Here is a 21700-nt window from a genome sequence, read left to right on the forward strand (position 1 = left end):
GTTTTGGGGAGGTGAAGCCCAGGGCACAGGCGTCTGCTGTCAAGCGAGCAGGAATGTGTCTACCAGCCATTCTCATCTCCCTGGATGGCTGCCGCAGGGTTTGGGCACCCGTGGGCTGTGCCAGGCAGGACTGCCCCACGAGACACCTCGTGAGAGCGGCACGTTTGTGCACACTTGACCTAGGTGCTCCTGCCTACTGCCACGTGCTGGCAGAGAGTTCTCAGCACCCTCACCCAGCCCACGGTGGCCGCAAACCCAGGGCCTCCCCCAGGCACTGCCTGCATCTTGCAGAGCACCCAGCCGGTGCCCGGGTGTGACCACACAGGGGAAAAGCCCAACCTGCAGCTGGACCGGGGGAAAGCAGCCGCCCCCCAGCAGCAGCCAGGCGGCTGGGAGGCCTGGAGGGACAGCCCTCCTGCGCTTCGCAGGGGCGCGGAGCAGCGCTGCCATCCTGCTGCAGCGTGGCTTTCAGGGTGGCGACTGGGATTGCACCCGCCAGCCAGGCTCGAGTCATTGATTTTGGTTTTAAACACACAGAACGCAGCTGGCCAAGCTGGAGCCCAGATCTGTAGGCTCCGGACACTGTGTCCCCGTGACCCCACTAAAGAACCGGCACCGGCGCTGCAGGCAGGTCGGTCTGCAGCTACCTGCGGCGTGCCAGCTCTGCTCCAAGGGGGACGGGGCCAGAGCCCTGGGTGACCCCTCCCTTGGGACCAAACCCACCCAGGGCGGAGGCCGGAGCCTGGGGTGAGGCGGAGGCAGACCTGGCCCTGATGGGCTGTGTCAGGTCGTTGCTGTGACAGCCTGTGGAAGAGCCAAACCACTTTCCCTCCCACTGCCTTTTGCCCTGCATGGGGCAAGGAGCCTTTTTTCCACAGCCTGATTGTTTGTCCTCTGCTGTACTACATTGTTTGCACTGTCTGAAAGGTTTTGTTTGCAGCCTGCATCCCTCCTCCCATCCCAGAGGAACAGAAACTGTTCTTTTACCTGACTGCAGAAACAGATGCTGCTCAGTCGGTGCCTGAACTACTGACTGCTAGAGCGTCTCCTACAACAGTAGGAAAAGGAACAGTCTTAACACGGGACACTCATGATCTGCTTTTTAATTTATGCACTTTGTAAAAAAAAAAAGTTAAATACATTTTAAATGTTATTTAATGTCTTTTCCAGTAAAAGCCAAAATAAATAAGTAGATGACTGTGGCGTGTGCGTGTTTGGGGAGTAGAGGGGAAGGGGTTGAAGAATTCACATGTGCACAAATTTAGGGGAAAGTAAAGCTATTTCTGTAACTTCTATTGAAGTTGCAGGGTCACAGAGGGCTTATGTGGCCCAAACTGAAGATGATGGGGTGGTGTTTTCATTCCTGTTGTGTCCTGAACTTGGCAGAGGCACACGTGCCTTGCTCCGACACAGCCTCGCCGTCACTGTCTGCACGTACGTACGCTCGATCAGGAATACACATTTCTGTGGAGGAGACTAGTGACAAATAACCACTTACAACAGTCCTGCCACACAGCTGTGCCTCGGGCCTCTCAGCAGCACTCTACCCTTCCACTGTCTGAGAAAACAAACCATGGTGCAGAGAAACAAGCGCCTCTGAAGGGCTGCTTTCAGACACCATTTCGTTTTCTGCTGACTGTCATCTCTTTACAGCTGTATTAAAGCTGCAAGGAAAGAAATACAAAATAAATATTCACCTAGAAACCCCTGCAGACACACCAAAGAAAATGGTTTATACAGCAGTAAACCCTTGAAGTCCTTCAAGTAAAGTTTTTAGTACCACAGTTCATTAAAAAAAATCAACTCCTTTATTTGGCAAATTAGAAAAAATCAGGGCTAGCACAATAATACAAATAATGATCATGCTAGTTTAATCTTCCCACTCCCCCACTTAATCCACTGTTAAAGACTGCAACCTCGTGCTCATTATTACTCTGAATCAGCTCAGCTGCAATTGAAAAGACGGACTTAAACCTGGCACCAGGAGCAGGTCCCACACTTCACTTTGGGAGCTCGGCTGGTCTGACGGAGACAACCGATGCTGCTTTCTGGACCGGACACCAGAACACCCACTGGACGGGGCACACCAGATCATCCTATTTTTCCAGTTCTTGCTTCAGCACTTTTCGTAGCTGGGCTGTCGCCCGCAGGTTCACACGCTGAATGCCTCGCTCGCTTCGCAGCGGGCCCGAGGGGAGGGACACCTACAAAATTCAGTTAACGAAGCGACACAGGCCCCTGAGCAGGAGACAACTTACCGGCACCGCAGAGAACGCCTGCTTGGCTTTCAGGTTCATCCTCATCTGAGCTACTCCTTGCAGACCATGACCAAGCTCCCCAAAGCCTTCCCCTGCCCTAGCACTGAAGGAGCAGCAGGAGAGGTGCCGGCAGGACAAAGCCCGTCGCTATATATCTAGGGGAAAGCTGGCAGCTCCAGGCTTTTCTTGGTGCACTGGCAATTCTTTGGATTTGTACAGAAATGGTTTGTGGCACATGGAGTCCATCAGAGGAGGGTAATACTGCCTGTAGCAGAGGTATGCAAGCAGGAAGCCGATCACTGAGCCAACCAACACATCTGTGGGCAAGACCAGAGGAGAGTTAACTTCCCTTTACCCTCCCAAGCTTCACGACTGAACTCTCCAGCAGGCAGCTTTTCAGCCTGCTCAGAGCTGAGCTGGATCGGCACCTTGACCCTTGGCTATAAAACTAAGCTTGGCGTGTATTTCAAAAACAAAGAGAAAGGCATCACCACATTGCAGGCAGCAAAAAAAAAAAAAAATCACCACCGGAGGAGGAGTGATTAAAAACCCCAAGTTTCCACCGTGGGCTCTGAACACTTCTGGGGCACTGCAGACTCCCCCCGCCCGCGGTCAGGGCACCCGGCTGTGACACCCACCCAGGCCCACGGGCAGACACCGACCCACCTTGCCAGTGGTGCTTGTAGTCGCAGGTGCGGGACACGGCGATGAGGGTGGCGAGGAAGAGCGGGAGGAGGAAGGCGCAGAGCCGCAGAGCCCTGCCTCCCCGGCCCGGAGCGAAGCAGCGCAGCTTCCCAGCTATGTAGAAGGCAGAGAAGGCGAGGCCAGCGAAGGCGACTGAAAGAGAAGCATGTCACTTCAGAAACGGCTCCGGGCTCTGCCGCGGGCTCTCAGCCAGACCTTCACCCTCTCCCCTGCCGCGGTGGAAGGGCTGAAAGGCGATGTGTGTCCTGTCCATGCAAGCCAAGGGAAGCACCAGCTTCCATGAGCAATGAAGGAGCCAGAGGGGCTGGTGCCGGGGAAGCATCCTTCCTCTCAGGAGCTACAAAACATCTTCAGATTACATTTGTCACCCCACTGCTTTGCAGAGGGAAAGCTGAGGCCCCCAAACAGGCCAGTGAACGTATCCAAAGCCGCGGGGTGAGTGAATGCAAACCCAAGCTGCCCTCCTCATGGGCTTCTGTTCACCACAGTTCGCCGTGGGGGCCGCAGCGGGTAGGGGACATGGAAAACTTACACGAAGCGTGTCCGCTGGGGAAGCTTTTGCGTCCCTCAGTCACTATGCCAGGGTTGCCTGTGCACACCAGCTCCACGTTCGCTCGGCCGTCCGGGAAGCACCGATAGAAGAAGTCCGGCCGGGGCCTAGGGCAGAGAACAAGGCGCGTAGCCCTCGGGCGTGCGGCGCTCCCGGCACGGCGCTCAGGAGACAGCCCAGCACCCACGCCCGAACGCAGCCGCCAGGCGCCTCGCACAGGTCCCTCCATCGTGCCAAGGGATGGCGGGGCCACCCGGGCTGCGAGAAATGCAAAGCCGAGCGCGGTGCCCATCTCCGCTCCTGCCCGGGCAGGCCGGGCTCGGCCGAGAGCCGGGCGGCAGCCACGGCCCCTCACCCGCCCACCGCCGCTTGGGCAGGGCCCCGCTTCGCCCCTGCGGATTAGGCCCGTCCTGATCCTCCCTGGCCAGCCCAGCACAGCGAACGCCCTACAAGAACCGAGGTCCCAAGCGGCCTCAGCGTGCCCTGGTTCCCCCCGGGCTGCAGCTCAGCACAGGACCAGAGCAAACCTCCCGGGCTGCAGCTCAGCACAGGACCAGAGCAAACCTCCCGGGCTGCAGCTCAGCACAGGATCAGAGCAAACCTCCCGGGCTGCAGCTCAGCACAGGACCAGAGCAAACCTCCCGGGCTGCAGCTCAGCACAGGACCAGAGCAAACCTCCCGGGCTGCAGCTCAGCACAGGATCAGAGCAAACCTCCCGGGCTGCAGCTCAGCACAGGACCAGAGCAAACCTCCCGGGCTGCAGCTCAGCACAGGACCAGAGCGAACCTCCCCGGCTGCAGCTCAGCACAGGACCAGAGCGAACCTCCCCGGCTGCAGCTCAGCACAGGATCAGAGCAAACCTCCCGGGCTGCAGCTCAGCACAGGACCAGAGCAAACCTCCCGGGCTGCAGCTCAGCACAGGACCAGAGCAAACCTCCCGGGCTGCAGCTCAGCACAGGACCAGAGCGAACCTCCCCGGCTGCAGCTCAGCACAGGACCAGAGCAAACCTCCCGGGCTGCAGCTCAGCACAGGACCAGAGCAAACCTCCCGGGCTGTGGCTCAGCACAGGGCCAGAGCAAACCTCCCGGGCTGCAGCTCAGCACAGGTAGCTTTTCTCTACCCTGACCACATGGCCCAGAGAGGTGAAACCACCCCATACGTGTGCCAAAGCACTCCTCCCTGGCACAGGATGAGCCCACCTAAATGATGCCCGGAGACAGCCAGTCCCTGCCAGTGTTTGTTCTAATATTTAATTGTCTTTACAGCTAGAAAAAGCACATTCTTTCCAGACTGAGCGTGTCCAACTTCAGCTTCTGGCCCTCGCTCCTGCTACTGCAGCTCTGCCCCTGCGCAGACATGCTTCCCCACCCCACACGCCGCAGCTGGGAAGAAGCCAGTGTCTCACCTCCCCACAATCAGCTTCAGGGCATTTGTGAAAACCCCGTTCAGGGCGAGAGCAAGGCTGGCAGCTAGGAGAGAGCAGAGAGGTCATGTCAGCATCGCCCCCATTCAGCTGGAGCCCCAGAGCTCGGCTTCGATAGCCCTGGCATGACAGCAAGAGCAAAGGGCTCATCCACGAGACCCCTGGCTCACAGCTGCAGCATCGGGACAGACCCCTCATGGGGCTGCAGCTCTCCAGGATAAGAAGGAGCTCACCTAGGCAGGCTTCTCGCGTGTCCTCCTGGTCGGCATTCATGAACACTCTTGCCAGGACAATGAGCAATAACGGAGACAGAAACGCGATGAACTGCCACAAAAAAAGAAGACTGTTAGCTGTCTGTTAGCAAAGCAGATTTAAGCACTCTCCAGAACACAGCAGCAGGGAGACTACACACCTTTCCGTCCCCAAAGCCAAGCAGCAACCTGTCCTCTCCAAACACTCCACTTCCATCAGAAAGCAAAACCAGCCCCAGCTGCACTGGCAGCAAGCCCCAATAACCCTGTGCTCCCCAGAGCACAGCCATTCCTCCTGTTTGTCGTCCAGCAGCAGCACCTCACGTACAAATGCCCACGGGCTACTGGATGTTGCCTGTACCGAAGCAAAACCCTCAACCCCAGGCAGCACAAATAACTCAGTGCACCCCTCTCTGCATTGTGCACTCGCTCGGCAGAGCATCAGAGCCCTCACTCCTCTGAGAAAAGCCCAGCATGCCCGCAGGCTCTCAGACAGCACCTCTGGCAGGAGAGCGCTGCTTTGGCTGGCTTCACATCACCCTGCCTGCAGCTCCCTCCTCTCCTGCTTGCGGGCACCCCTTCACAGCATCAGCCACAGCACCTCAACTCTCCCCACCCCGCAAGCACAAGGATTAGCTCTTCGTCGGCAGCGCCCATGCTGCTTGTCAGCACAAAATACAGGAGCCACTGATTCAGAGGAAACCAGTTACCATTCACAACATCTCAGCGGCGACTGCGGCTGCGGGATTTCACCCCGGGGTTGTCCACGGTGTGTCTGACAGGCTCCCAAGGAGTTTGCTACCACCCGAAGTCTGGCAGACATCGTGCTTTACACTGCCAAATCCAAATGCTACACCAAGGTTTTGACCTTTAATGTTTAGCGTCCACCTCTAGCAGAAAATCACAAGTGCTATTTGCTGAGAAAGTGAGTGCTTGCCCAACCCAGGAGCCAGAGCATCTCACTGAAACACCCCCACTTCAGAGGAAGACAACCCCTTTAACGGACTGTTGTCTACTGGAAATCTAACACGGTTTTATGTTAAACCCTTTTAACAGAGGCTACAGGCGTAAAGAGAACATTTTCACAGTAAAACCTTTGCTGAAAGTAGCTGCTTTCAAGCAAAACATTCCCTGACAGTGAGAGATACGCTATCTTCTGTGGTCCTAGTAATATGGGCATGGAGTTGATTATGAACAACAGCAAAAAGTCCCCATTTGTTTTTACAAGCTGAGTTAAAATCCCCAAGACAACCCTGGCTGATAAAGCCTAAAAAGATGACGAAAATTGACTGTAAATGCTGTCTAGTTTGTGCTTTCAGTAACATACATTAAGAACTACCGGTATTTGCGATACAAGCTTTAGTAGCTTTGCTTTAAAAGGATAGCTGCTAATGAGAGAAAAAACACCAAGCGAAGGCAGGAAACAGCCGCACTTACAAACATGGGTACTGTGGGGACGTGATCCGCCTCTACGTACGGGTTTCTATAAAGCCACATCTCCTCAGGCTGCACCACACGCTGAAACGGAGGCAAGAACTCCATGATCCTGGGGAGAGGAAAAACACCGGCGGATTTCGGGCAGGCTGCACCCCCGCACCCCCGCCATCCTGCCGCCTCGCCCGCTCAGGGCCGCGGCCCGCCGAGCGCCGGGGAGGCCCCGCTGTCCGCCCGGGCCCCGCGGCCGCCGGGCCCCGCAGCACTCACGCGAAGGCGGCCAGCAGCAGGGCCCGCACCGCCGCCTCGGCCGCCAGCTCCGCCGCCCGCCCTCCCGCCCGCCGCATGGCCGCCGAGGCCCGGCCCTTCCCGGGGCGGAGCGGAGCGGAGCGGGGCGGCCCCGCTGAGGGCCCCGGGTCCCCGGCCCGGCCCTTCCCGGGGCGGAGCGGAGCGGGGCGGCCCCGCTGAGGGCCCCGGGTCCCCGGCCCGGCCCTTCCCCGGGGCGGCCCCGCTGAGGGCCCCGGCCCTTCCCGGGGCGGAGCGGGGCGGCCCCGCTGAGGGCCCCGGGTCCCCGGCCCGGCCCTGCCCCGGGGCGGCCCCGCTGAGGGCCCCGGGTCCCTGGCCCGGCTCGGCCAAGCCCGGCCCTGCCCAGCCCTTCCCCGGGGCGGCCCCGCTGAGGGCCCCGGCCCAGAGCCCCCCGGCCCTTCCCCGGGGCGGCCCCGGCCCCTCCGGCCCGGCCCAGAGCCCCCCGGCGGCCCCGCTGAGGGCCCCTCGCCCCCTCCCCCCGCCGCGGCAGCCGCGGCCCCGGGCAGCGAGAGGCAGAAGCCTTTTGGGTCGTTGGAACATTCAGAACGATTTATTGAAGTCAACCTCAAGCAAAAAAGTTCAAATCAGTGGAATGTCGTTAAAAACCTTTCCAAATGAATCCTCACGGAAGCAAAAACCACATCTGAATTCCAAAGTATTTGTAAAATAAAAAAGGCAACATCTCAGTAAATATAATGTACAAAAATTATATGTTCCTACCATCACACACATTCAGTAAGAAGCTAAAATATTACAGGCAAGTCTAGATACACTATAACTAGTCGACAGTCAGCTATCTATATACAGGTTAACCAAGCTTTACAGGTTTCACACTATGCAAGAGAACATAGGCCGAACAACAAAACCCCCAAAATATCATATATTTCAAAGTCTATGCGGCAACATCAAGTCATAATACAGTAATGCCCCAGTGGAACATCGCCAGGGAAATTTAACACTACTTCGTTAGTGTCAAGAGCTTCTAGTCAACTTCCAAAAACTCTTAAGAGACCGACTTCAGTGAATATTGATGCTTTGCTATTAAAGACTTGAGTGATTTCGTTAAAATAACATTTCACAGAATCTACAAAGTTTGTTACAGATAAACAAAGTCTACAGAAATAACGACTCTACAAAGGTCATCCTTACAGATCAAGAGTACATGGGAATGGAAACGGAATCTGCAGGTATCTGTGTTGTGCAACATCACTCGTGTGGAAACAAACGGGTTTCGTTTCTCACAGCAACCCCAGGTATGCGCACACCCCTACGCCGAACAAAAACCCTTATTACCAGCCAGCTGAAACAGTACGTTAGCGCCTTGTTTTCTGTGGCAACGCGACTGGTCTGTTTGAAAAGGAAAAGTGACACCAGAAATGAGATACAGCTCGACTGGTGAAGACGAAATGCTTTTTTGTTTCTGGTTTTGTTTTGTTTGTTTTTTATTTATCTTTATTTTTTTGTCCAGGCTGTTGATAACCCAAAAGCAAGCGGGAACTGCTGGGAGGGGCCGGGTGCCACCAGCCGGCCCCCGGCAGGTAGTACCACACGAGCAACAGTGAAGGAGTGAATGGCTTTGGCAAATTTGTACGTGTTTTCCCTTTTTGATTTCACATTAATTACAAAAGTCTTCTATGCAAAGCACAGACAGAGTTTCAGCTTAACAACTCCCCTCTCTCCAGAGCAGTGAGATAGCCCCTCACAGGGGTAATAAGGACCTGAGCTTGTCACTCAGGAATAGAATATAATAGGAAACTGCTTTTTTTTTTTTTTTTTAATTTTCTTTTTTTCCCTTTTTTTCCTTTTTTTTTTTTTTTTTTTTTCTCATCGGAACAACATTGTGAATACATCCAAAGTGTAGGAGTGTATTGTAAGTGCAAATGTTTTTGCTACACAAACATAAATGGTGGGGGAAAGTTGATGGAAAACTGAAAGCAAATGGACAGCATTACTCCAAGGTTGCCGTCTCTCATGCAACACTTCTTGAACACACACAAGTCTGAGACAGCTGCTCTGAAAAACTCTCCCATTTGCCATAGATTCACTGTACAGTGGGAGCAGAAAGTAACTTCAGGGAAGTCAAAGACATTTTCAATGTAGTATACAAAAAAAAGTTATGTATAAATAAAAAAAGCTGTATAAGGAACCGCAGAGCTTCAAGTACATTAAACCCTGAATTCAATGAGGCAGAGGTTTCAATGTTAAAGTGACTACTTCGTACCAGCGTTGGACATCTCCCCTCCCACCCTCCTCCCCCACCCCACCCACATATTTCTGTAAAGTTTCAATATATACAGATTTTATGCTCATTGTTAATTACGTCCAGTAATTGTGTCTTTCCCACTCTATCCTGAAACTAAGATACATGAAGTTTTTTAGAGGAAAGGCCAAAATTAAACATTCCAGCCCTATTACTCCATTTTAACAGATTCTCTAAGACCATGGTAGTGACCGGAGAAGGTAATTTGCCCACAAAATTGCCTTTAACATTATCCTTCCTGAGCTGCAAATGCCTTCAACAGTCTATTGATAGGACAAGTCTATACTAATAATCTGAAAGCTACAATAACTAATGCTTGCACCATGTATTTAGAAAATGGTAGTAACCAGCCATTGCACCGTTTGGCCATGGGCTGCAGAACGTCTGCGCTGTGCTAAGGTGCAAACTGTAGAGTAAAAGCTCCAGTAAACAACAAAATCCCATTAACTTTGCAGAGCAGCTCAGGCACTGCACTACACGGCGCGCACAGGCGACAGAGCGGGAGTCTGGTGTTCGCCAGAGGCGTGGTGCCATCTCAACAATTTAAAAGAAAAGTAAGGGAAGAAAGTGTGACGGCGCATTCCAGTGAAGGAACAACTGACAGTCTTAAACAGCAGATTTAAGTTCTCAACCAAAATCACCAGCAGTTCTGCAGTGATTCACGCCTCGGCATGGAATGACCAAACTATCCAATACACTTATTTTAGAGACCACACAAATTTAATTCAGCAGCTGACTCCCCGCTCTGCCGATGCCAATTAATCAAAAGACCTGTTGAATCTTCCTTACAAAGGAACTGCATTATTGATATTAAAGATGTGGTTAAAATGTCTATTTTAACATTTTGTGTTTGGCATACAGAACAAACCCCCCTACAGTTACCAAGATACTTTGAAGCAGGTATTTTCTTATCTCAGAATATTAAAGTTTTTTGAAAGATTCACCTTCTCTGCAACAGCATGAAATCCAGTTCAGATTTTTTTGTTCATAAGTTGTACAAGCTTATAAACCAATCTCCCATTTTCCCTCTGAAGTCCAAGCCCAGCCGTTGGCTATTATTAATCTTTTTTTTTTTTTTTTTTTTGGTGGAAAAAAGGAGCACCTGTAAGAAGTTTGAAAACAAAGTTAACCAAAGACATCAAGTGGCACGGCCCAGGAGCAGCAGCAGGCCTCCGTTCGCAGCACTGTGCAGGTTTCTAAGCCTCCTGTGAAGCCCCACACGCGCGGCGAGCCGCGGCACGCCACGGCAGCACGTCTCCCGCGGCGAGGGCCGGTCGGGGCTGCCGATGCTCCCTGGCACGCCGAGCGCTCGCCGCCGAACCACGGCACGCGGGGAGGCACGCCCACACGGCAGCGTGTCTGCAATACTCAGAATGCTCTGACTTCCCAAGAGAAAAATCATCTGAACATTACCAAGCCTAATAAATAATACAAAGTAAACACATCGGGCCTTACAGACACGGCAGCAAGAGCTACGTTTGGAATTTCTGAAAAGGTTAAACACCCCCAATAAGAGCTTAAAAAGAGACATTTATCACATAAAATGTTAAGAAAAATAAAATCCTTTTTGTAAATTTTTTTTTGTAAAAAATACCAAAATATAGCACTGCTTTCAAGCAAGATTAGTGTTTCAGACATTCACTGTAGTACGGACCACAAGATGAAGTGCTTTATAGATCCCGGTAGCCCTCTGTACCACAAACTGACCCACGAGATAGCTGCAGGGTTATGCCACCCGAGACACCCCAAGTCTGTCGGAAAGGCATCTGCAGACGTTCAGAGGATGAACCGACAGATCAGTTAAATGGCACAGTAGCTGCTTGAAGAGACTGTAGTGTATTTTGTAATTTTACAATTGCACACACAAAAAACTCCCTCCCGTACATAAATTTGAGGACGAGAAGGACACCAGCTAGAGGCAAGACGTGTTCTCAGATACCACATGTACTTTTTCAGCCAACTATTTTCTTGAACTGAGAAGTCACTGTGTTCCTGTAGGTTTACGTAAGCAATTTTCCAGAGACTACGTTCTTAATTTCAAAGGCTTAATTTAGCCAGATGCCAGCAACACTTGGTATTGTTTCTTTCCATTCAGGATTATTTTAAATACCCATTAACAAAAGCTAGCACGACATTAGCTAATATAGGTATACGAGTCAAAAGTACACTCTAGCTATACCAGGGCAGGGGGAGATGCACAGTGCTTTGTAAGACTGTGGGCTAGGGGAGGAGGTTCACCAAAGACTAATTTCAGCCTGAGGAAACTAGTCCCTCTAAACTCCTTGCACAAGAAATGGACAACAGGTTTTCAAAACAAAATCTGGAGCCGGAGCCTAGCTAAGCCACTTCAGAAGCCTCACTGAAAGATCCTGTCTCTCCGCTGATTAACAGAGGAAATCCAAGAGAAACGTCTCATGAGGCTGAAGTTGGCTGCTGTGAACATGGCGCGTTACCCAGACAGAAAATACCCTGTTCACTGAAGAAGTGCTGAGATTTTTCTTAGCTCCATTAACAATGAAGACTGAAGTTAGAAGATCTCTCTCAGCAAAAAAAATCTGAACAGTCAATCAAAACAAACAGGCACATGAGTTGGATTCGTTAAGTGCTCAAATTTTCTTCAAAGCTAACAGGAGTCTGAGAAGGCAGCATTAAAAAAAAAAAAAAATCAAACTAATATGATGGCTATAAATTAGTGCAGACTTGGCAGATCACAAATGCACACGCACAGAACAATCCTCCATCTAAAGACGTCAATGGCAGAGCTCCCACTGGCAGGATTAAGACTTCAGTTCTGAGTGTGCTGCAGTGTGTGACCAGTGAGGCTGGGAGGCTGTCCTAACTAGGAAGGTTTCCCAAATGAGGTGGGATAAAGAAATGACCACTGTGCGATTAAGCTCCTTCTGAATTTCCACCTGTCTGCAAACACAGATGATAGCTCTCGAGCAAGGAACCACGATGTCTTCCCTCCTTAAACAATGCTAGATCTCGTGTTACAAGCACTTCTAAGAAGTCATACACCTGATTTCTCATAGGAAAAGCTTTACAATAATATTCGTAAGTTAACATGATATATAACCTACCTTCTCAAGATGCCTTTAAAAATAAGTACTGGAATAGAGGCATTTGAGGGTCACCCGGTCTGAAACCCACATCTGTCTTTATGGCGTCTCAATGTTACACAGAGTGGGGAGGCTTTATTCTTTTCATAAGCTAGACATAAAAATTACGTTGGCTTCGCTATTTTGCTTTTAAAGACACATTGACTGATCAAAACCAGATCTTCAACACCCTTTAGAAATTAAATAAATAAATATGTTGCTATGCTTTGCTTTCTACACTCGAAGAACATTATCTTAAACAGAATATTCTTTTCACTGTCGAAAGGTCTACGTTTTTCTTTGAAGGCCAAGACGTTTCTGGTTTCCAACAGTAAGAGCTGCTGTAGCACATTCAAGGGCAAAAGAAAGACCAAACAATAAAAAACAAACACCACTGCCTGCTTCTGCTTGCTAAGATTAAATGGTCCCATCCCCAGCTCACACATGACAGCTCTGATGACAAAGACTGAATGTGTCATAGCAGTCTCTTCAAGTTCATCGCCTGTTTGCCCCTCTTCCCCCCTCCCTTGTTTGTTTTTAAGCAAATTCACTCATTTGCTTCTTCTACAGGATTCTGTGGTTCCAATTTGCACTTTATCTTGCTCCAGTACTCAGGTGCCACGGGAGATTTGGGGTCATGTGCGGCACAGCAGAGACGGCCATCCAACGCTGATGCCACCAGGGCTCCCTTCTCATGATCCTTACAGAACGAATGAGGGCAAAACTCGCAGAACGAAACTGCAGGATTGCTACAGACGTCGCACTGATGCCATGGACATTCCCACTTTCCTGAGGATGGGAGGGGAAGGGAGAAGAGAGAGACAGGAAGCAGGATTTAGTGCATTTTGAGGACAGCACTGGCCTTCAACCCCTATGCCACGTTGTAATGGTTCAGGTGAACGCAAAGAAAGTTCAGAAAAATCAGCTCTTACTGTAGCTGCTACTTCTGCTTCTCATTTACAAGAATCTGACTGGAAACAGTTCTTAGTCATTTTGCATTATTTGGGCCTCACTTGGCTCAAAACGTTGCTGCATGCATAACCAGAGTTTAAAATAGTTCAAAAATAAGCAAGAAATGGCTCAGAGAACAAGTTGTGTAAAAATACGTTTGAGCATAAAAACCCCCAGATGCCCCAAACCATTCAGACATGTATCTGTATGACCACGTGCTGCTGAACTCTCAGACCCCAAAGGTATACTGAGCATAGCAAAAAAGGAAAATCAAAAGCTTCTTGCTGCTGTGCCCAAGCCTTGCTGAAGTCCCCTTGGGCTGGGTTACTGTTGGGAAACAGCGCGCGCTCTCCCTCACAGGGACACGACACCGCACCGACAGCGTGCCGAGACCCGCGTCCTGAAGAGCGAGAATAGCGCCCAGCTGGGACTCCAGACTCTGACAAAGCTGTCATCAGCCCGTCTGGGCCAGGATACGGCCCTGCCCCGAACTTCAAAGGAAAACAAAGCCAAAGAGAAAAACCTAACTCAGTTTGTTCTCGGTGCTAAGTTGTTAAAATTTCTTTCTGCAGCAAATAAGCTATTTTGAGGATAGCTTCCACGTTTCTAATATGCTGAGAAGGCACCTGAGAGATTCAACATCGCTCACGGCAGCCTTTTGGTTAATTTAATCACAGACTAAGATGGACTTCTAATTATTTTCACTGAAGCCTTTGGAATCAGGAAGATTAAAGAGAGACACGGACATTTACAAAATCCTGCAATTAGACAAAGATGTTGTATTGCGGAACAATTTGAGCTCTAGATACAAAAAACGATGACTTAGCATGGAAAAAGTCAAATGGAAGACAGGTGCCATCAGGATACAGTAGATAACTTGAACACATCTACTGATTAATCAAGCCCTACACGTCATGCTTGCTATGTCAGTGGTTTGAACTGTCATTTGATTTGCACTTGGTGACCTTGAGACATCAAGATGAGGGTTATATTTCAATCAAAGTAAGAGGAGGGTATTTGATCCAAGAAAGAGATGCAACAAGAACAACATCAGAAAGTATTACAATGCCTCTCTGTCCATCAGTTCTCATCTAGGCACACTGCCACCTGATGTATTTCTAAAAATTAATGGTATTGCAAAAGCAAATACGCTGCATTTAATGTAAGTGGATACTGCACTTCAGCTCAAACACTGTCCTGCTGCAGGAAGGAAAAGATGAATAGGAAGCCATACGACTGCTCTTACCAAAAGGTGGTTGAGTCAGGTTAAGGCATAGGAGGTGGTATGCTTTGGGACAGTCCTTTTTGTCACACATGACTAGTTCTCCCCCATCTCCACACTGGAAACAGTTGTCTTCATGCATCTGCTTCTGTTCTGTTTTTATTTTCCGTTTCTTTTGCTTTAATTTTGCATTCTTCACCTTCTCTTCATTTGCCGTTGCAAATGCTGTCTAGCAATTACAAAGATCACAGCATACAGTTACTTTATAAACCCCTTGCAATAAAATTAATTTAATCAACTTTGGGTTATTATTTGCATGAAGGATGCTTAAATTAAATCCACTCAAAAAAGTGGCTTTAATCTATAAAAGCCAGAAATGCCCATCCACACATTATCTGAATTAACACAACTTGGTAAATTAACTTCAGCCGACACACAATAGTGCTACGGTCCATAACTGTAAAATCTTTAGAGACTTTCAAGGGTGGAAAGTATTACATAGATGTAAAAAGTTAAATAAAACAAAAACCTCTCCTTGCCCTACTCTCACTAGTTCTCTGCATTTGGGAAGAGAAGTTTCACTTTTCACCCACGTACCTTTGGACGCACTCCTAGGAAACCACTGCAGTTTTCTGCTCCGCAATGACATTCAGTCCTACCATTTCCCAGGCAATCCAAATTATAATTAAACGTTAACTCCATTCCTAAGAGGTAAAGAAAAACAATTTACCCACACAGGCACTGAGGAAAGACAGGCTTATGACAATGACATTTCATTAGCATTTGTCTCTTCATATTGCGTGAGATCTAGCAGCGACACATTTTAAAAGGAGAAGCATGAACTCCGAAGGTAGCAAATTCTGCCTAGATCAGACATAAGTAGCAGCTACACTATCGTACAGACCCAGTTAACATGACAGGTCAGGTAAAAACACTCAACATGGAAAGGTAATACCACACCAGACAAGTATTGGTGAAAGCATCAGCGCTACGGTAAGCGTTTACATGACACAGAGTAAACACTGGACTTAGCAGCAAACCCTGCAGTTACATTCAACAGTAGCTTTCAGCTTCACACTAATTCTAACTATGAGATCCCTACTAAAACTGGAACTCAAATATCTGTCTCCACTCCAATGAACGACAAAGTTCCTATAAATGTTTCTGGTGTTAAGTAACTTCAGAGGAAAAAAAGCCATGACCAAGTTAGGAACTTAGCTGTTTCAAGACAAAAGTATACATGCAAAATAGTGCCATCTTTTTACCTGCAGGAATATCACAAAGAGCAAAGAGTCCAACTCTAATGTCACCATTCACTGTCCATTTCTGTGTTTCACAGTTTGGATTACAACTATGGTTCATAAAACGAGAATAATTCCCCTTTGGGCCAGCATCTATTATCCGGTCCTTCAAATAAAGAGACAAAGACATTCAGTACTTACAAACAAAAAAAAAGGTTTCCTGCTGACAAGCGACTACTAATGGCTAAAGCAGTAAAAAACATGCTTATTTTAAGTTAGTTAAAAGTGGTAAGATTTCCCTGCAGAGTCAGTTCTCAGTAGGAGGATGACATCGAGCACAGAATGATGTTTCTGCCAGCATTTTGCCCCTAGTTTCAACCACAGACAGTTCATATGAAACAAGACATAATATTTACCTTTGTTACAGTTAACATATAAAAATTGGTTACACTGTTTTCATGTGCACGTTTGATCCGCAATCTGCACTCTTCTTCATCAATTAGCTCACCAACATATTCATTCACAAATTCACCCTGAAAAGTAAAGGAAAATAAGAAACCCATGCTTACTACTTCTTATGATGGTAAAGGGAAGCAGCACAGAAAAAAGAATTTCATATAAAATATACTCTAATCATCACAAAAAGCATTAGACTTTAACCATGTAGTAGGCAATAAGTGAATATGTGCACCAGGTATTTGTGGTCTAAGCAGTGAGCCCACTCAAAGTAAGAAGGCAGGAGAGCCAAGCACTGCTCTGTATTCACTATACAAGCCACATTTGCCACTACTCTAGAATCCTTTAAAGTTTCATGCCTTCTTTTAAAAAGGACGAGACAATATTCACAGACTCCTAAGGAAACACGAACTATTACAATGGCAAGTATTTTCACTACATACTTCACTTTTATCAGGACTTGTAAATAAGCTCAGAACATTTGCAGTAAAGTTTTAATAAAACACAGATTATACAAAAATGGTAAATGAAAAAAAAGTAATTGCTAAAAACCATGTTTAAAAGCAGCCCTCCACGCCAACAGCGTGCTCCCAACTTTCACCTGAGGAAACTCAGAAGAGCTGGGGTGTGACTGATACCTTGCTACAAGGGAGTCAAGCATCACTTCGTCAAGACAGCCAGCCGCTGATGGTTTAAAACACTGTTAAAAATAGCTATCTGAAATTCTGAAATTCCAGTGTCCACCAAGCACCTGATACTTCAAGAAAAACTCTTGTCACGTGCAGTACTGACAGGTTAACAAGTGCTACGCTCTCAGCCGTGCTCGGGGCAGGCGCCTCCCGGGACGGCCCGAAGGCTGGGCCGGGCTCCGGGCGATGCCGCTCCCTGCCCGCAGCTCAGCCCAAACACGGACTAAGAGAGCAGTAAAGGAAAGGGGTAAGAGTGGAAATCAGGCATTTCGGGTCACCTTTCTGAGGTAAGTCACCTCAGTGACTCAGCAGCCCAGTACTAGTTAAGACTGATTCACAGTTTGGAACAGTCTGAGTCTTATCTACTGCACACTCACGTGATAAAAATGACTTAGGTGTTTCTGAAAATTTTAGCTCAAATTTAAGGGGAAAAAACGGAAGTCCCTTCACCACCACGTCGCTTTGAGTTCAGCCCATATGTTTGGGAACACCTGGCCAATTCAACACAACCATCAACAGTTTTCAGTAAAGCTCTTACAGGACATTAATGCATTTATAAAGTCTGCACATTAAATTCACAGGAGCTCTACTATAAAACACCACAAAGCCCGGTATAAAAATTCACCGGGTAGTTGTGACAGGAGTAACTGTAGTGTACTAAAAGGTTTTTAAACACAGCGTTTCCCCCCACTATTCCTCTAGCTACTTGTCACATCAGTCAGGTGAGCACAGGCTGAAAGCCATTCCAAATGCAGTCAGAAGTGGTTAACGGCACCCTCTCTGAAGCTGGTCTGCTAAAACACCTCCAATATCACCTACTTACATACATGTTTGTCAAACTGCTACAAAATATTTTGATATCTCAGACTTCTAGAGACGGTAAGCTATATTTTAAAAAGCTAAGCAAGTAGATGTCTAGTAAAAATGGACAAAAGCGAAGAAATTACAGTTGAAATTACTATACATGAGCCCAAAGCTTTCATCTTGACATTGCAGGAACTCTTCAGTGGATTATCCTCCAAACTACCTGTGCGTACAGTTAAGTACCATATTGCTGAATGGCAAAAGAATCAATTCAGAATCTCTTTGCTTTTTCTACATGTTCTGATTACGTTGGAAGCTAAACATGTCATCCCACAGTGATCATCCAAGCCAAAAGATCACAGCAGAATTTCCAGTTTGCAGAGCAGCCACCTTCTCCCTATGGGGCAGAGCAGTGTAATCCTCCCATCAAGTCTGAGCCCACCAAGACGATGGCCTGCTTCCTTGGGATGAGAAGCTCCAGGATACTATTGCTGTTAAGATGAGTGCAAATTCAAACTGAAGAAAGTAGGAAGGCAACCAAAGGCAAAAGAGTTCCCTAGAGCACAGTCTTGAGCGTGTGGGCTGCACAACAAAAACAACCTGTCCTGAAGTCTTACAGTGTCTAATTCCATCCGTGTGCACAACTGCATCTTCCACTCTTCAGGTATGCTTGGCCATCTCCTTGTTCAGAAACAACAGAGCCTGCATCAGTAAGGGCAAAAGACACATCCGTCCATCAGAGCCATTCCTCTGCCTGGCAAGTTAAAGCAGAGGTGAGAGCCAGGCCAATCATCCTCATGCTTGCCTCAAAGTCCAGCAAGACTGCAATCCAGCTAAATGAGGATTCTCACGCTTGGCTACACAAGTGTAAGAGTTCGTTCTTCCACACCAGCAGTTGCATCTCCCACCTGAATCCCAGCAATACAGTGTAAAGGAAAACCAAAGTGATCCACATCCAATGGCTTTCTGACACTCAGGGAGGAATATTCCTGTTCCCCCTCCTCACTGATGGCACCCCCTGATCCTCTTAAAGACACCAGCCATTCTAATATTTGAGCCAAAATCTGTAGCACTTCCTGAGGCTTGTCAGTCCTCGCTGCTTTTTGTTGTTATAGAAGCATCATTTACGTCAACAGTAATCTCTGTATCTTCATTATTCTTCTCTGTTTTCCCGAGCTTCTAAGAACCTTTAAAGTATGTTGTCCAATGCAGCCTGGTCACCTCTAGCCTTTCTTTAACAACCGCCTCCGAGTTCTTCTGAAGCAAATCCAGGCTGAAGGGTTGAATGCCAGGAGGGTGAGAAAGCTGACTTGTGACCAGACATCTGCAAGAGTGATAGCGCAAACTCCCCCACTCCAAGCAACCCACTAACAGGAAAATGCTGTCAGCATGTTGCTGTGTAACAGCATAAAAAGGCAAAAGGAAAGGCTTAAGAGTAACTCCCTGAAAAGGGGCTCACAATTCAAGCTGATTCCACCCACCCTTTGAGCTTCTCTCGTATTTTGTGGATGTCATTTGCTGGCTTGCGATAAGGATGAGAGGAAGAAAAGGACAAGAAACCCAGGCAACTTATTGTGCCAGCCCTCTAAGATTTCACCACCTTCAACAGCCTTATTTAGGGAAAGAAACCACCATTCAAAATACTTTTTTCCAGACCACTCTCTCCCTTCTTGCCCAGTAGGCAGTGAGAACACACACACACATGCTCTTTCCCTCCACCAACACAACAGGATTCACAAATTCACAATCACCTGGAACTCTGCTTCCGTAAGCATCAAGGTTAAGACGCTTCTGTCAAAAGAGCTAAGCAGATCTCACCATTACTGCTTCCCCTACAGAAGTTTCACGTCTCTTTAACGCACGGCGTTTACTTACAAGTGCTGAAATTTTTGTATGCATTCACTTAAGGTACATGGAGTTGCAGTGTTTTCACATAAAACTACACCGATGGCTATCACAACCCTGGTCCGTCATAATTCTACCTTTTTAATGTTCCTTTTTGTCCTGAGACCCCATCCACGTCGATCAGTTTTTATGATTTCAGCGTCAGGGTAGAGTCTTTTGGTGAAACACTGGTTCTGACATCGCTCCCCGGCCGGGCACACCTGGGGATGGCACTCGTACTGCAGCATCCTGTTCAGACACTCTGACTCCAGCCCGCAGGGGTTCTCGTCCGATGGCTTGCAGTTACAGCGAGGGATTTCTGACAGATCAGCTACCTGGATCTGAACCTTCCCTATTACCTTGTTGGACTGTGGCACAAAGGGAAAAAAGAATAAATAATGAAGAAAATGCACAAAGAACACAGACTTAACAGCCTTACTGGAGGCCACTCATCAGCTGACACAAGAAGACAAGAAAATAATGACTACCTCACTATTTTTCCTCTAGATCCTTTTGAAGGATAGTGTGTCACAACAAGAGTACTACTTGCAATTCAGCAGCAGACACGTGCCTGTGCTTTTACAGGTGGTAGCTGCCACTCTACTGCTAACTTAACTGGGGACACATACTGTTCAGAGAAGCCAATAGTAAGCAATTTAAGTGAAGAACATTAAAATTCATGACTCCAGACAATACACCATGAGTCTCTCTCCCCATTAAAGTTACTGGTTCAGGAAAAAAAAAGCACACAAAGTTTATCAAGTACATTACTGAGATTTCTTCCAACTAAAACTAAAAACATTAGGAGGAAAACCACTGAGTCCTGCATGTCCAGAATTGCTGGCCAGAGTTAGACTCTGCAGCAGGATAAACAGTCAGTATCCCTAACAACACCGAGTTCAGCTTTAACAAAGTTCAGTAAGTGGCAACAGCCAGCATGTATCTAAGACACACAAGACAAGCTTGCAACCAGCAAAATTCTACCTCAGGTAAAACTGTTCTTCAACTGTTAACTCTCTCAAATACTGTGCTAAAAGACTGGTTTATAGTCCTGTAAGACAGAACAAAAGATTCTTAAAGAGAAGCAAAATGATTTATGTGAATTTCCTTAAGCTTGCATTGTTGCAAATATTGGTTTAAATACATAGCTTACTCATGCACAGAATAAAAACAGGAAAATAAAGAAGCCAACTCACTTTAATGTGTTTGTAAGGTGGGGGTTTCCTTGAATTCCTTTCAATTTCTAATGCCTCCTTGCTTTCTCTTTGTGCTTTCAGCTCCTGGAAGCGCTTTGCCGCTTCTTCAAGTGCTGTGCAAGGGAGTTCAAAATAGAAAGCAGTTAGCACCAGCTGCTGTTAATCAAGCATATACATGTATGTATTTAAATTTTTTTTTTTTTTTAAAGCTTGGAATAGAGCTCTGTAAACAAAACCAGAAGCTACGAATGAGTTATTGCAGTATATCATGAATTTATCATCAAGTACTTTTCAGTAGATACTGAGATACTGAACAATGATCCCATGCAGCAGAGCCCAAGCTCCATCTTAACATTTCCCAGTTTGTGGAAGAATTGAACTTGCCCACAATACACAATGAGTAGGCACTGAAAGAAACATATTTTTATCTGCAGTCAAGGGATCTACGTAATGTTTGCAATTTTACGTGAACACAGAACACTAGTCACATAATATTCCCATGCAGGTTAAGTGGTGATGGAGACACAAACACGTGGAATTTTTGTCATAAACCACTATAAACTTTGTTTGATTTTACCTTTCTTGAAGGTCTTGTTAATACTAGTTTGCCCCTCAGCAAAGCTTTTATCTCCTTCAACATAAGGGAAAACTCTGCCCTGGTGTACCCAATAGTAGTCATGTGAACCAAAGAAAAATACTGGGAAGTCCCCGATATCATGTTTGAGGCCCTGTATGTTGAGAGGCACAGACCTGGGATTGCAGATCTCTGCTGGCCACCACCTGAAAGTTAGAAAAAAAAGAACAATGTAAGTTCCCTGAACCGTAGCCTTAGCTTCTGAGTTTGCCTAACTGGATTGAGAAAGAAAAGGCAGTTTTCCCTTCTTAAAGAAATTAACTCCTTCCTTATGCAACCAAGGGTCCCTCTGGCCATACTTGTGAAGCACCATGCAAAACACAAGAGGAGTTCTTAC

The 21700-nt window shown here is 47.7% G+C and overlaps 2 protein-coding genes across 11 annotated transcripts in view; both read right to left on the reverse strand.

Annotated features, from left to right (window-relative positions):
• Nucleotides 1–25: 25 nt before the first annotated feature.
• PLPP5 (phospholipid phosphatase 5) lies at nucleotides 26–7053 on the reverse strand. 8 transcript variants are annotated; one of them, XR_006166126.1, is made up of 9 exons: nucleotides 6893–7047; nucleotides 6626–6734; nucleotides 5171–5261; nucleotides 4920–4983; nucleotides 3496–3620; nucleotides 2925–3095; nucleotides 2259–2575; nucleotides 1499–1664; nucleotides 26–1048 (listed from the first exon to the last, which is right to left on the reverse strand). XR_006166126.1 is itself a non-coding variant. In XM_042801507.1 (7 exons), the coding sequence occupies exons 1-7, from the start codon at nucleotides 6967–6969 to the stop codon at nucleotides 2092–2094; spliced, it is 750 nt and encodes a 249-aa protein (XP_042657441.1). In that variant the 5' UTR covers nucleotides 6970–7053; the 3' UTR covers nucleotides 1786–2091. The 8 variants fall into 8 exon arrangements, 2 of the variants coding, with proteins under 2 accessions (XP_042657441.1, XP_032854205.2); XR_006166128.1 differs by lacking the exons at nucleotides 26–1048; nucleotides 1499–1664; nucleotides 2259–2575 and adding exons at nucleotides 1138–1464; nucleotides 1975–2204 and having other exon boundaries at nucleotides 6893–7053; XR_006166127.1 differs by lacking the exons at nucleotides 26–1048; nucleotides 2259–2575 and adding an exon at nucleotides 1975–2204 and having other exon boundaries at nucleotides 1138–1664; nucleotides 6893–7053.
• Nucleotides 7054–7456: 403 nt separating this feature from the next.
• The window catches only part of NSD3 (nuclear receptor binding SET domain protein 3), a 48158-nt gene continuing 33914 nt past the window's right edge, over nucleotides 7457–21700 (reverse strand). For 2 of the 3 annotated variants that reach the window (XM_042801349.1, XM_042801348.1), the window contains 8 exons: nucleotides 21307–21509; nucleotides 20730–20842; nucleotides 19632–19901; nucleotides 16117–16233; nucleotides 15725–15866; nucleotides 15057–15163; nucleotides 14484–14688; nucleotides 7457–13075 (listed from right to left, as the gene is read on the reverse strand). In XM_042801349.1, coding sequence (XP_042657283.1) covers nucleotides 12834–13075; nucleotides 14484–14688; nucleotides 15057–15163; nucleotides 15725–15866; nucleotides 16117–16233; nucleotides 19632–19901; nucleotides 20730–20842; nucleotides 21307–21509 — 1399 coding nt within the window. In that variant the 3' untranslated portion in view covers nucleotides 7457–12833. Of the gene's footprint in view, nucleotides 13076–14483; nucleotides 14689–15056; nucleotides 15164–15724; nucleotides 15867–16116; nucleotides 16234–19631; nucleotides 19902–20729; nucleotides 20843–21306; nucleotides 21510–21700 lie in introns of those variants that run through there. The other variant, XM_042801350.1, reaches the window with a different exon arrangement.

Source organism: Tyto alba, unplaced genomic scaffold (genome assembly GCF_018691265.1).
Source record: "Tyto alba isolate M040663 unplaced genomic scaffold, T.alba_DEE_v4.0 Super-Scaffold_34, whole genome shotgun sequence".
Classification (NCBI taxonomy): domain Eukaryota; kingdom Metazoa; phylum Chordata; class Aves; order Strigiformes; family Tytonidae; genus Tyto; species Tyto alba.

Coding starts and splice junctions, on each gene's coding strand:
- PLPP5 (XM_032998314.2), bottom strand. CDS start 6,969: ATGCGGCGGGCGGGAGGGCGGGCGGCGGAGCTGGCGGCCGAGGCGGCG. Junction 5,262..6,625: donor TCCCCACAGTACCCATGTTT/GTAAGTGCGGCT, acceptor TTTTTGTGGCAG/TTCATCGCGTTTCTGTCTCC. Junction 3,096..3,495: donor CCCCAGCGGACACGCTTCGT/GTAAGTTTTCCA, acceptor CTTCTCTTTCAG/TCGCCTTCGCTGGCCTCGCC.